This window comes from Lissotriton helveticus, chromosome 7 (genome assembly GCF_964261635.1).
Source record: "Lissotriton helveticus chromosome 7, aLisHel1.1, whole genome shotgun sequence".
Lineage (NCBI taxonomy): Eukaryota > Metazoa > Chordata > Amphibia > Caudata > Salamandridae > Lissotriton > Lissotriton helveticus.
The window spans coordinates 1,358,017,577-1,358,031,209 of NC_136068.1; the positions used below are offsets into that span (position 1 = coordinate 1,358,017,577).

General features: G+C 46.0%; 1 protein-coding gene across 4 annotated transcripts in view; it reads right to left on the bottom strand.

Annotated features, from left to right (window-relative positions):
- PIK3R6 (phosphoinositide-3-kinase regulatory subunit 6) overlaps positions 1-13,633 on the bottom strand; it is a 745,472-nt gene that overhangs the window by 176,486 nt on the left and 555,353 nt on the right. For all 4 annotated transcript variants that reach the window (XM_078654671.1, XM_078654672.1, XM_078654670.1 and 1 more), the window contains one exon: positions 9,650-10,028. In XM_078654671.1, coding sequence (XP_078510797.1) covers positions 9,650-10,028 — 379 coding nt within the window. The remainder of the gene's footprint in view (positions 1-9,649; positions 10,029-13,633) is intronic.

Below are 13,633 nucleotides of genomic sequence, written 5' to 3' on the forward strand. Positions count from 1 at the left end.
CTTATTAGATCTGGCGTTAACCAAGACCTTTAGTGTTTATTAAAAATCTGTTTCTCTCTCATCTATTGTGCGGCTTCACTGTGAGTGACCGCATTCTGCTCTTTCACAAGGAGCATATCAGCACACAAAGTAAATGGGTTCAGGGCCAGGAACTACCGTGGCAATGTGTGGTTTTTGAGACCGAAAAAAACGTTTAGCTTTTGCCTTTGTTTGTTATAATGGTGAGGGCCCAGCAGCTCCCACAACAATGAGGTTTTATACAAACCATGCCAAAACAAGACACACACTGACAAAACCAAAAGGCTGACCACCAATTTCAGACCTACTGACTTTGCCAAGGCTGGTTTATTTTTGTGTTTCCCATAATCTTGTTGAACTTGTGTTAGACCGGTCATCCTTAAGGTGGTGCGCGTGCTTCTTCCATAATCACGTGTGTAATTGGTATATTTAATTTACCTGCAAGTCCCTTTTAAGGTGGTATACTATATACCCAGAGCCTGCAACTCAAATTCTACTAGTGGGCTTGCAGCACTGATTGTACCACACACAGAAGTAGCCTTCAAAGCCTAACTCAGGCCTGCCACTGCAGTGCCTGTGTGTGCAGTTCACTGCCCCTTCGACTTGGAATTTGAAACTACTTGCCAAGCCTTAAACTCCCATTTTCTTCCACATAAGCCAACCCTAAGGTAGGGCCAAGATAGCCCTAAGGGCGGGGTCCTGTCCAAGTAAAAAGTAGGTGTGGCAGGGTATGCTCAGACGTGAGTCCCTTGCTCACTTTGCCACTGGATGATGGATTAAACCCAGATCTTTTGACTGGGTGTGGGTGTTTGATTGATTCAGATTCTCCGTCCATCACCACCCCCTTTTGTACCAAGTAAAAAGTAGGACATGTACTTTTATGTTTTGCATGTTCTGGTAGTGACAAACAGCTAAATTTGTTTTTCACTACTTTGAGGCTTACGCTCTCATAGGTTAACATTGAGAATTCCTTAATACACTTTTAAGCTGCAATTCCTGATACGAGAGAAGTGGCCAGTTCATGTTTTATATCTTTGGACTGGTAATGATAAATCCTCCTTTCTGATAAAGTAGGATTTAACATCACTGTTTTAGAAATGCAACTTTTAGAAAGATGACATTTCTCTGCACGGGGGGGGGGGGAATCCATTTGAAGGTCTTGCGAAGGATGCAGAGAATGTTGAAGCATGTGTAGGCGACCTGTCAGGTCATGGAAAGGGAGGAGTCGACTACGAAGCCGAGATTCAGGGCGTGGTCTATGGGGGTGGGCGGGCTGCAGAGGGCGGTGGGGAACACTTGGGGAAGATCCTACTTTACCTTCCAGCACCCTTATGTGGAGCAAAAAGCTGTCAGCCACAGACCCACCTGTACAATCATTAGAATTCAGTATCACACAGTTATTGGGTGCACCCTAGATCACAAAGATATCAGAATGATGTACATTCAAAGAATTACAATACTTTTAAGCAGCACCGTGGGCTGAGGCTGCACGGGTCAATCAATCAATCAATAAGGGGAATTGTAAGCGCGCTGCTCACTCTCGAGGGTCTAAAGGCGGTGGGGAGGTGGGTGAGCAGCTCCCTATCAGTCGAAAAGCCAGGTCTTGAGTATCTTCCTGAAGATGTTCAGGGAGAGGACGCGTCTGATATTGAGCGGGAGCTCGTTCCAGGTCTTGGCTGTGATGTAGAAGAAGGTTCTTCCACCTGTTCTGGCTCTGCGGATGTGCGGGGTTTCGGCGAGGTCAGCGGATCGGAGGTTTCTCTTGGGTATGTGGAAGGAGATTCTCTTGTTGAGGTATTGGGGTCTGGTGTTGTGGAGGCATTTGTAGGAGTGGGTGAGTATCTTGAAAGTGACTCTCTTCTCAACGGTGAGCCAGTGTAGGGAGGTGCGTTTGTGTCGAGGAATGCCGAGGACGAGTCTGGCTGCGGTGTTCTGTATGGTCTGGAGCTTGCGGAGCAGAGACTTGTTGATCCCGGTGTAGAGGGCGTTTCCATAGTCCAGTCTGCTGGTTATGAGTTTGTGGATGACGGCCTTTCTTGATTCGGGGGGATCCACTTGAAGGTCTTTTGGAAGATTCGGAGGGTGTTGAAGTAGCTGGAGGTGACAGCGTCTACCAGTCGTGTCATGGAGAAGGAGGAGTTGAATATGATGAAGATGTTTTGTTTGTGGTTCGTGGGTGGACTGCCGAGGGCAGTAGGCCACCAGGTTTTGTTCCATGACGGGCGGGAGGGTCCGACGACAAGGATTTCTGTCTTTACCAAGTTGGCAAGGAATGAAACTTTTAAGCAACACCGCCGGGCAGTGTAGTGAATCCAGGCCGGTTCACAGGCAGTCAAACCCACACACACTGAATTGGCACGATACGCGGTGTAACAGATATCAGGCAGGTTCGTATGGCAAGCACTCACACACAGTGGCATACAGCACCGTAATGTAGTGCCAACTATATCCGGCAGGTCAATAGATAGCACACAGCAGACCCCGTGGCCCAAGCCTCCCTCCACCCTTCAACTCACCCGACTACCCTATGCCCACAAGTTGGAGATAACCAGTCCTCCTGCGGATAATAGGCTGCTCATGGCTGAAGACACACTTAGTAAGGGTCCCTGGGAAGGAAGTGGGGCTGAAGGCAGCAGAGCTAATTAAAAGGCAGTCATCAAATTCGGATTAGCCACCACTCAGGAAGGTCAGCCACAGGATGCAAAGCACAAGTGGGCTGAGGGCTATAGTCTGTCACTCAAAAAGGGTTCAACAATGTGTCGTCTGGCACCACCCCAGTTCTCCGAAGTACGTGGGGGGGAGCCACACAGTCTCTTGACCCGCTTCTGATCACTCTCAGAAACGTACCTTCTGCCAAGTCAATCACTGTTACTACCCAGGGCCATTCCACACAATACTACATGGTAACACAATGTCGTCAGAGGGCTGGTTGAAAGAAGACAGTTGGTCCACTGCAGTGAGTGCCCCAAAGGAACTGTTGATGCAGGGGAAATGAAGTGGGGTGGCCCCTCGGAAAAAAAGACACCCTGCCAGGCACACGTCTATCTGAGTCGCACCCTGGCTATATGGGCACAACATCTAATGCACAATGATATGAGTCAGATCAGACAATTCAGGTCTCACAATGAAGAGCTGCAAATGCCCTACCTCCCTGGAAGTGAGCCACAAAGTCTGGTGCATGATGATGCGAGTCGCACCAAACTATTCCGGTCTCACACATACAGGCGCATTTAGCAATGGCACACCAGGTAAAATGAGGCACTACTACGGACATGGGGTCGCACCCTGTGAATCGGACATCACATACAATAAGAGCATACAGTTGGCGTATCGCCCAAGAGAGATTCAGCAGGATTGACGATGCGGGCCACGCTGGATCACGCAACCGGTGAATCCGCTCACCACCACCAACATGCTTAGGTGTGTTAAGGTCCCCGCGATGCAGGGGGCGCATACCTTTGAAGGAAGAATGGCTTTTGGGGCTCCGCACAAAGCAATCCTGTCTCTAGGCACAGTTCTTAGTTTCAAGCTCATGCCATGCTACCAGTTGGGATCCAGCAAACTATGTGGGCACTTATGAGGGCACTGCTCTCCAGGTGTCACAGGTAGATGGTGTGAGTCTCTTGTGGGAGGTCCCTGAGACCTCCACAAGAGAACATGCAGCAGGTTGTCAGTCCAGGCTGGCCACTATTTAGGAAGGGCACATGGTAAATAGCAGTACTCTTCCTTGTGTACAAGGCAGTGTGCACCTCGCAGTTCCAGGTTCTCTGGTCCTACGTTGCCACAAATGTATCTCTGCCCTGCTGAACTATGGCACCAGTAGTTACACTGTAGTGTGCCTTTGAAGTTGGGGATGGTTCAGAGGGGTTTCTTTGAACCACAGATGTCTCGCCTAAATCCCAGCCCTGTCTGCTATGAGGGGGAGGGATTGCCTTAATATACTGAGCATGTTACAAGGTGAGAATGACACCACAGCCACTACTGGACGCAGAGGCAATGTGTTTAAGTATAAAACTAAAGAACATGGAATAGAATAGAATAATCTATTTTTTCTAAACTTTTTGTGGTGTATTCATTGTATTACTGTGTGTAAGTGTTGCAAAAATACCTTGCACATTGCCTCTTTAGATAAGCCTGACTGCTCTGTGCCAAGTTACCTGAGGGTGAGCACAGTCTATCTTTTAGTGTATACTCAGCTTACCCTGACCATAACAGTGGTTCCTGCCTTGCCTGGATGCATATCTCACCCAACCAGAAATATCAGTTCTAACAGCTGGTTACACTGATCTTCCATCATGAATATTTTTGGGAAATACTAGCATGCATCAACACATTTTACCAAATGATGCTGCAAAGAAATTATACCTATAATTTTACAATAGTTTAGCAAAATGTTTTTTTCCTATTTGAATTTTTTGTGAACATATTTTTAAATCATCCATCTTGCTTTCAAGCTTCTGCAAATATTTGCATCTAATCAGAGTATTCTGGTGCATTCTACATAGTCTCATATTGCTAAACTTCTAAAAAGTGTGTACATGTCTTTATACTGGCACCACTGTAGGAAGGGCAGTCTGAACTTACAACATTTCCTTAGAGCGCTCACCCTAATACGAAAGCATTTGTATTAGTGAACCATACATATACGTTTGAACAACATTAAGTTATGGACCCAAATATTAACTTAACTTCAGACAATTCCCTTCCTTGATGCATAATGTGATACTGTAAACTGGCAGCCAAAAGGTTTGTGCTGCAGGGGGTTTGGCTACTTGTCCCAAGGACAAAATATACATGAAAACTTGTTGTTCTTGACCCCAAACAGTAAGTGCTGGGCCCTGGGCTATAGGAATTCCACACCCCTGCCTGTGTTTTAAACTATTCCTCCGGGCCCCTGCAATTCAGACCTATACACATAAATGTGCAACCTGGATATTGTCGGCGTTTACCTCACTTGCAGACGATGAAATAAGAGAGTATGACAAAAGTGGATGTGGCCACATTGGGTTCGATTTTGAATTCAGTTATACTTTACTCACACCTGAGATGAAGGACTGGCCATGAGACCGAGTACCTTCTTTGATGGAGGGTATTAAGAAACTCAAGGCTGACTGAGTACCAGTGCTGCAATCAAATCCAGGAAGTCAAAAGGGACTACAAGTAACTGGACTACAGTCCTGCAAAGAAAAGCAACTGTGGAGGGGCCACCAAAAGGTGTGTACTCACCAAGAACATTTAGGGCGGGCACCTTGGTCCTTTAGGTGGAGAATTTGTGTCTGGGCCCGAGAAAGATTCCAGACCGCAAGACCCACCTTGCTGCGAGCACCGTAACTCCAATTCTGCCTCTTGAGTTGGTGCTTCCTGCACTTCACCTGCAGCATTGCATCAACACTGCGAATGCCAGATGGATACCCGTCAACTGGGTTGGATGAGGTACCGGTCTTCTGCGCTCCTTGGGAAGTGTGCTGTATACCACAGCTGCACTATTCACTAAAACTCCAGAAGTGGCAGGCACTGACGACTAGCTTATAAAGGACAATTTCTACATATTGTGTAACACAGGGAAAGACAGAGAGGGGGGGAAGAAATAAAACTTAGACTAGTGGCAAGAGACACCATCATGCAAGAACCTACTCCCTTTCCCTTACGAAGCCAGTTGCCCCAGTATACATTCCACAATCTGAGCCCTGTAAGAAAGATCCACAAGAATAGAAACTGTGACAGCTGCAACCTTTGGCAGTTCTCTTAAGCATGAATGCTACAAATAATACCCTCTGCAATATTCCGTACCACATTACACAAAGTTAAAAAAAAACCTTCTTTTTCTAAAGAATAAGCATTGGCTGGTCATTGATGTTTCGACCTATACTGGATGTCCTAGTGGATTCTGAGTATCCAAACCCACAACATTCCCCTTAGGAAGCCTTGGACTGGTGATCTTGGGTCAAGTGCCAAAGTAATGTACTTGGTGCTTAGTTTTGGGTTCACCAGTAAGGTTACGCTTCTGCACACCAGTAGTAATCAATCAATCAGGGTAATTGTAAGAAAGCTACTCACCCGTGAGGGTCTCAAGTCACTGAGGGTCCGACGATCTGTTTAGCCGAAGAGCCAGGTCTTGAGAGCCTTCCTGAAGGTGTTCAGGGTGGGGCTCGTCTGATGTCTGCCGGTAGCTCGTTCCAGGTCTTGGCTGCAATGAAAGGATCTTCCACCTGCTTTAGCCCTGAGGATGCGCGGGGTTTTGGCCAGTGCGCGGTTGGCAGATTGGAAGTTTCTTTTGGGTACGTGGAAGTTGATTCTGTCGTTAAGGTATTTGGGTCCGTTGTTGTGTAGGCATTTGTAGGCATGGGTGAGGAATTTGAAGGTGACTCTTTACTTCACGGGGAGCAAGTGGAGTTTACGTAGGTTTTGGCTGATGTGTTCGCGCCGCGGGATGCAGAGGACGAGTCTGGGGCGGTGTTCTGTATATTTCGGAGTTTGCGGAGTATGGACTTGTTGATGCCGGCGTAGAGGGCGTTTCCGTAGTCCAGTCTGCTGCTGATGAGTGCATGGGTGACTGTCTTCCTTGAGTCAGGGGTGATCCATTCGAAGGTCTTGCAAAGGATGCAGAGGGTGCTGAAGCAGCTGGAGGTGACCGCATTGATCCGCCGATTCATGATGAGTGATGAGTCTAGTTCGATGCCAAGGTTTTTGGCGTGGTCTGAAGGGGTAGATGGGCTTCTGAGGGTGGTCGGTGACGAGGTGTTGTCCCAAGATGAAGGGGTGGATTCCAAGGACGAGGACTTCTGTCTTCTCGGCGTTGAGCTTCAGGCAGCTGTTGGTTATCCAGATTGCGACGTCCTGCATTCCTTTCTGGAAGTTGAGTTTGGCGGTGTTGGGGTCTCGGGTGAGGAGAGGGCGAGTTGGGTGTCGTTGGTGTAGGAGACAAATGTTTAGACCGTGTTGTCGGACGATGGCTACGAAGGGAGCCATGTAGATGTTGAAAAGGGTCGGGCTCAGTGATGACCCCTGTGGGACTCCGCAGGTGATTTTCGTGGGATCGGAGAGGAAGGGTGGCAGTCTCATCCTTTGGCTTCTTCCGGTGAGGAATGATCGGATCAAGTCCAGGGCTGTTCCTTGTATGCCAGCGTTGTGTCGTCAGGCTACTAGTGTGCTGTGAGAGACTGTGTCAAAGGCCGCAGACGGGTCAAGTAGGATGAGGGCTGTGGAATGGTCTTGGTCCAGGAGTGTGCGAATATCATCTGTGGTGACGAGTAGGGCGGTCTCAGTGCTGTGGTTTCTTCGGAATCCAGATTGGGATGGGTTGAGGAAGGCGTTCTCTTCGAAGAATCGAGTTAGTGCTCCGTTAACTGTTTTCTCTTCAACTTTGGCTGCAAAGGGTGAAGCAAGATGGGCCGGTAGTTCTTGAGGTCGGTGGGGTCAGCTGTGAGCTTCTTGAGCAGGGGCCTGACTGTCATCGTGGAAGGTGCCTGTTCTGAAGGTGGTGTTGATGGTTTTTTGCAGATTGGGTGCAATGGCGGCCGCAGCTTTGTGGGAAATGTGAGGTGGGCAGGGGTCGGTGGGGGCCCCGGAGTGGATGCCTTTCATGGTCGAGGTGGTGTCTTCGGTCATGACCGGTGTCCAGCTAGAGATGGTGGGCTGCCTGGTGCCTTTGGGGTTTGGGGCGGCCGGCTGTAGCGTCTGGTGGATGGTAGACGAAGTTGTCGTAGAGGGTTTTGATCTTGAAGTGGAAGGTGGTCCCAACTTGTCGCAGAGGTCTTGGGACGGGGTGATGTCTGTGGCTTTGCTGCGTGGGTCGGTGAATTTCTGAATGATACTGAAGAGTTCTTTGGAGTTGGCGAGGATTTCGTGATGGATGAAGTTCATTTTGGTGGTTCTGATTTTGTTGTGGTAGTCCGTCATTACGTCCTTGTAGGTGGAGTAGTTTTTGGTTGTTTTGTTGTTTCTCCAGTTCTTCTCCAGGCGTCTGCAGGTGCGTCTGGCTTCTTGGAGATCCAGGCAGCTTTCTTGGGGTGTTGTTTGTCGGGGTTGCGTAGCGGTGCGAGCTTGTCTGTGCAGTTGGAGATCCAAGTGTGGAGTTCTTTGGCTGAGCGGTTTGCGTCGGTGTCCTGGTGTTGTTGTCTCAGGTGAGGGTGGAGTTGAGTTGCTCATTGGTAAATTTGCGCCAGTTTCTTCATGGTGGGCGAGGGTCAGGTTTGGGTGCCTTTGGTTTGTCGACGGCGAAATGTACGCAGTGATGGTTGACCCACGGTGGTTGCGTTGTGTGGCTGAAGTGAACGCTGCTTCATGCAGCGAAGATGGGGTCGAGGGTATGTCCTGCTCTGTGGGTTGGTATGGTGACGAGTTGTTTAAGACCGATGTTGGAGGGGTTGTAACGAAGGATGGTGGAGTTGGGGTTTTTGGGGTTGTCTAGGGGGGCCCTGCTAGGGTCCCCCAATGTCACTTTCTGACAGGCTTTCCATTTTGGAAAGCCAGACATGGAAAACCTGTTAGAAACTGACATTGTTATCCCTACAATGGAAACGCCATCCATAGGAATTACATGCCGGTTTCCGACTGGCCAATGAGCTACTTGAGCCTCTCAGGATCTAGACAGAATGATCAGCCGTATTTACTTTCCACTGCCTGCATCGTAATGCGGCGGTCAAAACTGAAACCACGATGAGGCTCGGAAAGCCTCCAACATACGGTCAGAGGCTTTCCAACTCTCATCGTATTGAAGGCCTTAGTGTCTACATGCCACTCCTCCCCTGTGCCATTAGACCAGCTCCAATCCAGCCCAGTACCAAAGAAAAATAAAATGATGATAACTAAGTTATTATCATTTTGTTTAAAAAAAAAACTGCTCTGAGAGCAGTGGGCCGCCGCTCCTCCGCGAAGGCGAAGGAGCCGCCCCTTCACACAGCACTTTGAACTAACGGGGAGTAGTTGACGAGTTCTATCTTAAACCACCTAGAGAACTTCAGGCTTTCTTGTTGTGCTCCCTCAGTGGAATGTGAGACTGGTTTGACCATTTTCACAAGGCAGTTTCCCCTATGGCCTTGGTTATCAGTGAGGAAACTTTTCAGAATCTATGAGGGAACATGCCACGGTCTCAGAGATTAAAATGGGGACTTGCCAGTAAGCAAAGATCACAGTCCGCTTTTAGTCCACTCTAAAGAGAGAAGATGAAATGCAGATTAACAAAAGCAGCATTTTCCTTCCTACTATTTTCACAGCTTTTCCTTCCTACTATTTTCACAGCTTACAGTTACAAAAGTAGTATTATTTATACTTCTGATCAGAAAGAAGTATGGCTTTTCATGTTTGACACACAATGTTTGCAGGGCTGACATTCAGAGACTGAAATCTGTCTCGTCTTGTAGACAATAGGTGGTTTGGATGGGCAGAAAGTGTTGGGATTCACAGAATAAAACTGCACAAACTCCCAGGTCATTGACAACCAGGTTGACAGTCTTATAACGGAAGTCCCAATAAAGTGCATGCTGTGTGGGCATGCTTATTCAAGCCCAGATGTAATATACAGTATAATGCTCTGGACATATACAAGGAGCTGTAGACATTGTAAATTTAGCAGAGCATCTGGAACAACAGGTTATTCAACATAAAATAAGGTCAGCAAATTTTGTGTTACCTCAGAGCATAGTATTCTTTGGCCAATCTTCCTAAAGATCTATCATCTCCTAGTATCACGACACGGGCGGTGGGCCGTTTCTGCAGATTTGGGGTGGTCTCTGTTGCTTCGCCAGACATCCTGTGCATAGTTCCTGTTTGCTTCCCAGGGTGCGCTTTGGTGATGGTGTGCATGAAAGCCATGGAATCAAACTTCTGGGCATTCTTTTTAATGCATGGCCTTCTCTGCAGGCCTGATGGAACCTTCTCCTCACAGACGGGCAAGTCCTTTTCAATTCCACTGTCATTCGACAATACTGATGCCCTGTTTGGATTAAGGTCTGGCCCCTCTTCCTCTGTAATTTGTGACTGGGATTTAGAGAAAGTCACAAGTTGTTTACCTATATTGAAATTCAAGAAAAAATAGCACATACTTTAGGATTAATCTGTTTTCAAATAATTTGCTTGAATTTTCTATTTGGACTGGAGCTCATAACCCTTGATTATAAATAAATATACTCTTTAAAAAATAGGCGCATGCCTTCTTTTGTTACCTACGTGCAGCAGCATGCTGCTGATGGTACTAATCCACTTAAATGGGTTAAAAGGGGACTTTTGAAGGTTGTGTGCTACAATGACATTTGAGACAACATGGTCCTTTCCTTCAAAATGATGTGCTGCAGGAGAGACACTCTACTTGGCAGTCAATGTGGCCCCTGAAATTGAGTTGCATACAGGATGGAGTTTACCCCGCCATGGACTGAGAATGATTTCCACAAGAATGAAGTCTGATTCATACTATGTACTATCCTTTGCATCGAATTGATGCAGGTTAACTCTGAGGAAAACACATTCTCTGAAAAGATCCTCACCACAGAAACAGCACTCCCAGTCCCTCTAAAGTGCTTGAATGCAACATCTTTCAATAAAGAGATTGGGAATGTGCAGGCCACAATAGAATAAAGGAGGGTAAGTCACAGCCTTTCAAGTTTAACAATACTGATGCAAAGAAAAGAGGAGCCTGCAGAGAGCCAGTGGTGTTTCAAAACGAGGGTGGTTGATCAAGAGACATTTGGAACAATAACTGAGGAAGGGAAACACCAAATCCAGCAAATGAACCCCATGCTTTAACCAGCTGAGCTGCAGCAAAGGCAGATCAACGAGGCATTTAGGAGAAGGGCGACAAGGTGCCAGGAAAGAGCTGTGACCTAATTAAATGTGGAATACTTTATGAAAGATTTGTTTGAAAGATGTTGTGGGATGCAATTAGTGAGGAAGGAGGGCCTAAAGGTTAGTTCACAGCAACTAGACATAAAGTGCCAGGTAACACCTCTAGCGTGGCTTACTCGCCTTTCTTTCCTCCTTGAATAGGAATAGTTAAGATCTTTTGAGTCAGTGTATAATGGCAATTCATAAATTATACAGCACTTTGGAATGTTTCCATTTGACGTGTTTGTATAGTGTTCAGAGACATTTGTTGATAAAGTTGGTTGTTTGAAGTGCTGTTTTTTATTTAGCTGTGAATAAACATATTGAAATGAAAAAAGCACATTCAGCCCTTAAGATCCAGGCTCTATCTTGTGTACCTGAGTTTACAACAAAGCATGCACCACCAGCATAGAGATTCTGTTGGTTAAAATGGTTGGTTGCATGTCGATATACATATTCAATTAAAACAAAAGGTTAAATGAAAGTTATAGATAGATGAAAATGTCAGTTAAAACATACTATTTTAATTGAACAAAACGACTGAAATTCAGCAGGTATCTCAAGTAACTAACTTGTGCCCCAAAGAAACTATAACTCACGTTCCTGCCATGCACAGTGTTGTCATCAGTGATCTCATTTCAGATGTTGCAGTGATGTTATCATTGATGTCATTGAACTTATCATGAGTGATGTAATATGAGAAGAAATTAGCAGTGCATGGTGAAGGCATGAGTAATAGTAACTTAAAATAATTATAACTAGTGAATTTCTCTGGTTTTGTTTGTTGAAAACAGGATGTTTTAACTGACATTTCCACCGAACTATAACAGCCCTTATTTTTTTTTCAGTGAATTTCTAAGTTTTTTTTTTTAAACACAACGTAATATTTTATTGCCAAATGGAACAACTACCACATGCCGTAGATGGCCTATGTCTGTGTGTGGCATGAGGTTGGCAGCAGGGTCTGACTTCAGGCTAGGCCCTGCATCCAACCCTTCATTAGTAACCAACTCCTCTGATGCATACTAGGTGTGTGCAGTGGTGGGTTAGCTGCAGGGCTTGGGGCAGGGGCTGTTGCCCAAAACTGCAGCACATGGCTAAATTTAAAGAGTGGCATTTTAACTAAGGCAGACCTATTGACTTAGTCAAGGGCAGAAAACACCAAAATATAACAAGTGGGCCTATTGACTTTAAGAGAGGGTGGGATGGGCAGGAAATCAACATATACAAAGGACTTCTATTGTCTTTGTCAAAAAATCACCAATAACTATAATGAAACGTATATTTCATGAATTCACACAGTGCAATGTTTAATTAAAGTGATTGTCATATAAGAATGAATAAGGTTTTATTAAACAAAAAAAGTAGCACATTTTTCAAGCTACAAAGTGGAGCCACAGAGCCAAGGAGGCTCTGAACCCCAGCTTGGAGTGCTGTTTAAAACATATGTTAAGCTCTCCTGGAGTCGTGGACTTAATGACCCAGGAGACTAAGTGGCTATTTTTAAGGCTGCCTCTTCTAGAGGCACCAGCAGCAAGAACATATGTTGTTTAAAAAAAGCCCTAGGGCATTATGGGATGCTCCGTCCTAGGAGCAGTAAGTAATAAATGTGCCCTTCCCTATCCTTCATTATTCACGTTTCTGTTTTTCCTTTTTGCTAATATTAGGGAGGGGAAATGTGCCCCCTCCCACCCCTCCCCAGTGAGCCATTTCTGGCCCAATGTTTAAGTGGTATGTTTTAATTGACATTTTCACCTAGCTATAACGTCCCTTTAACCTTTGTTTTTTTTGTGAATTTTGAAGATGTTTTTATTTAGTGCAACGTTGTTAATACAATACCTAACTATAACGTCACTTACCCGGTGGTTTTTTTCAGTGAATTTCTACTTTTTTTTTTTACTTAAAGTAAAATTTTATTATCATACATAACGCCAGGCCCTGTGTCCAACCCCTTACAAACAACCGAACACTGCCCAACCCCACAGGCCATGCATTGCATGAGGTTAGCCGTAGGGCCTGCAGTCATGCCCTGCATCCAAACCCTCACAGGCAAGCAATTCAACACTGCGCACAGCCTTCCGGCAGGCGCAGCGTGTGGTTGGTCTCACAGTTCTTGGACACACTCAGGCAGACTTATTGACTGTCAAAAGTTGAAACACCAAAATATAAAAAGTGAGCCTATTGGCTTTATCAAGGTGAACATAACAAAACAACCACAAGAGGAACTTGCGCTCCAGCTGAAGAGCATAGAACTCCGGCTAGGAGTGTTTTTGAATAATATGTTAAGTTCTCCTGGGGTCATGGATATAATAACTTAGGAGACTTACTATTTTTTAACGTTGCTGAGGGCTGCTTCATATTTCCTTCAGCCCTCAACATTAAAAAAGAATGCTCGACAGTGCCCCTGCCCCTTCTAGGGATACTATCACGATCCCCCCCAAAAATAGGTAGAGAAAGAGAAATGAATAATAAATTAGCTGCTTCTGCGGCTCATTTATTATTCCTTTTTCTTTGAAAATAAATCTTTCAGTGGGTGTCCCGACACCCAGAGCTCAACTTTGGGGTGGGGGTTGAGGGGGAGGAGGGTGGATGCAGAGGAGCCACATGCACCCTGTGGCCCAAGCTGACTCACCAGGACAGCCCTTTTTAGGGCTCGGGCGGAGCTCCGAGATCCTAATGTAACAGAAAAAAAAAAAAAAAAAAAAAAGAGTCTTTAGGGCCTCGGGAAAGACACATTCCGTAGTGCGCGAGTTTTTTTTATTACCTGAATGGTGATTGGTCCTCGCGGTGATGTATT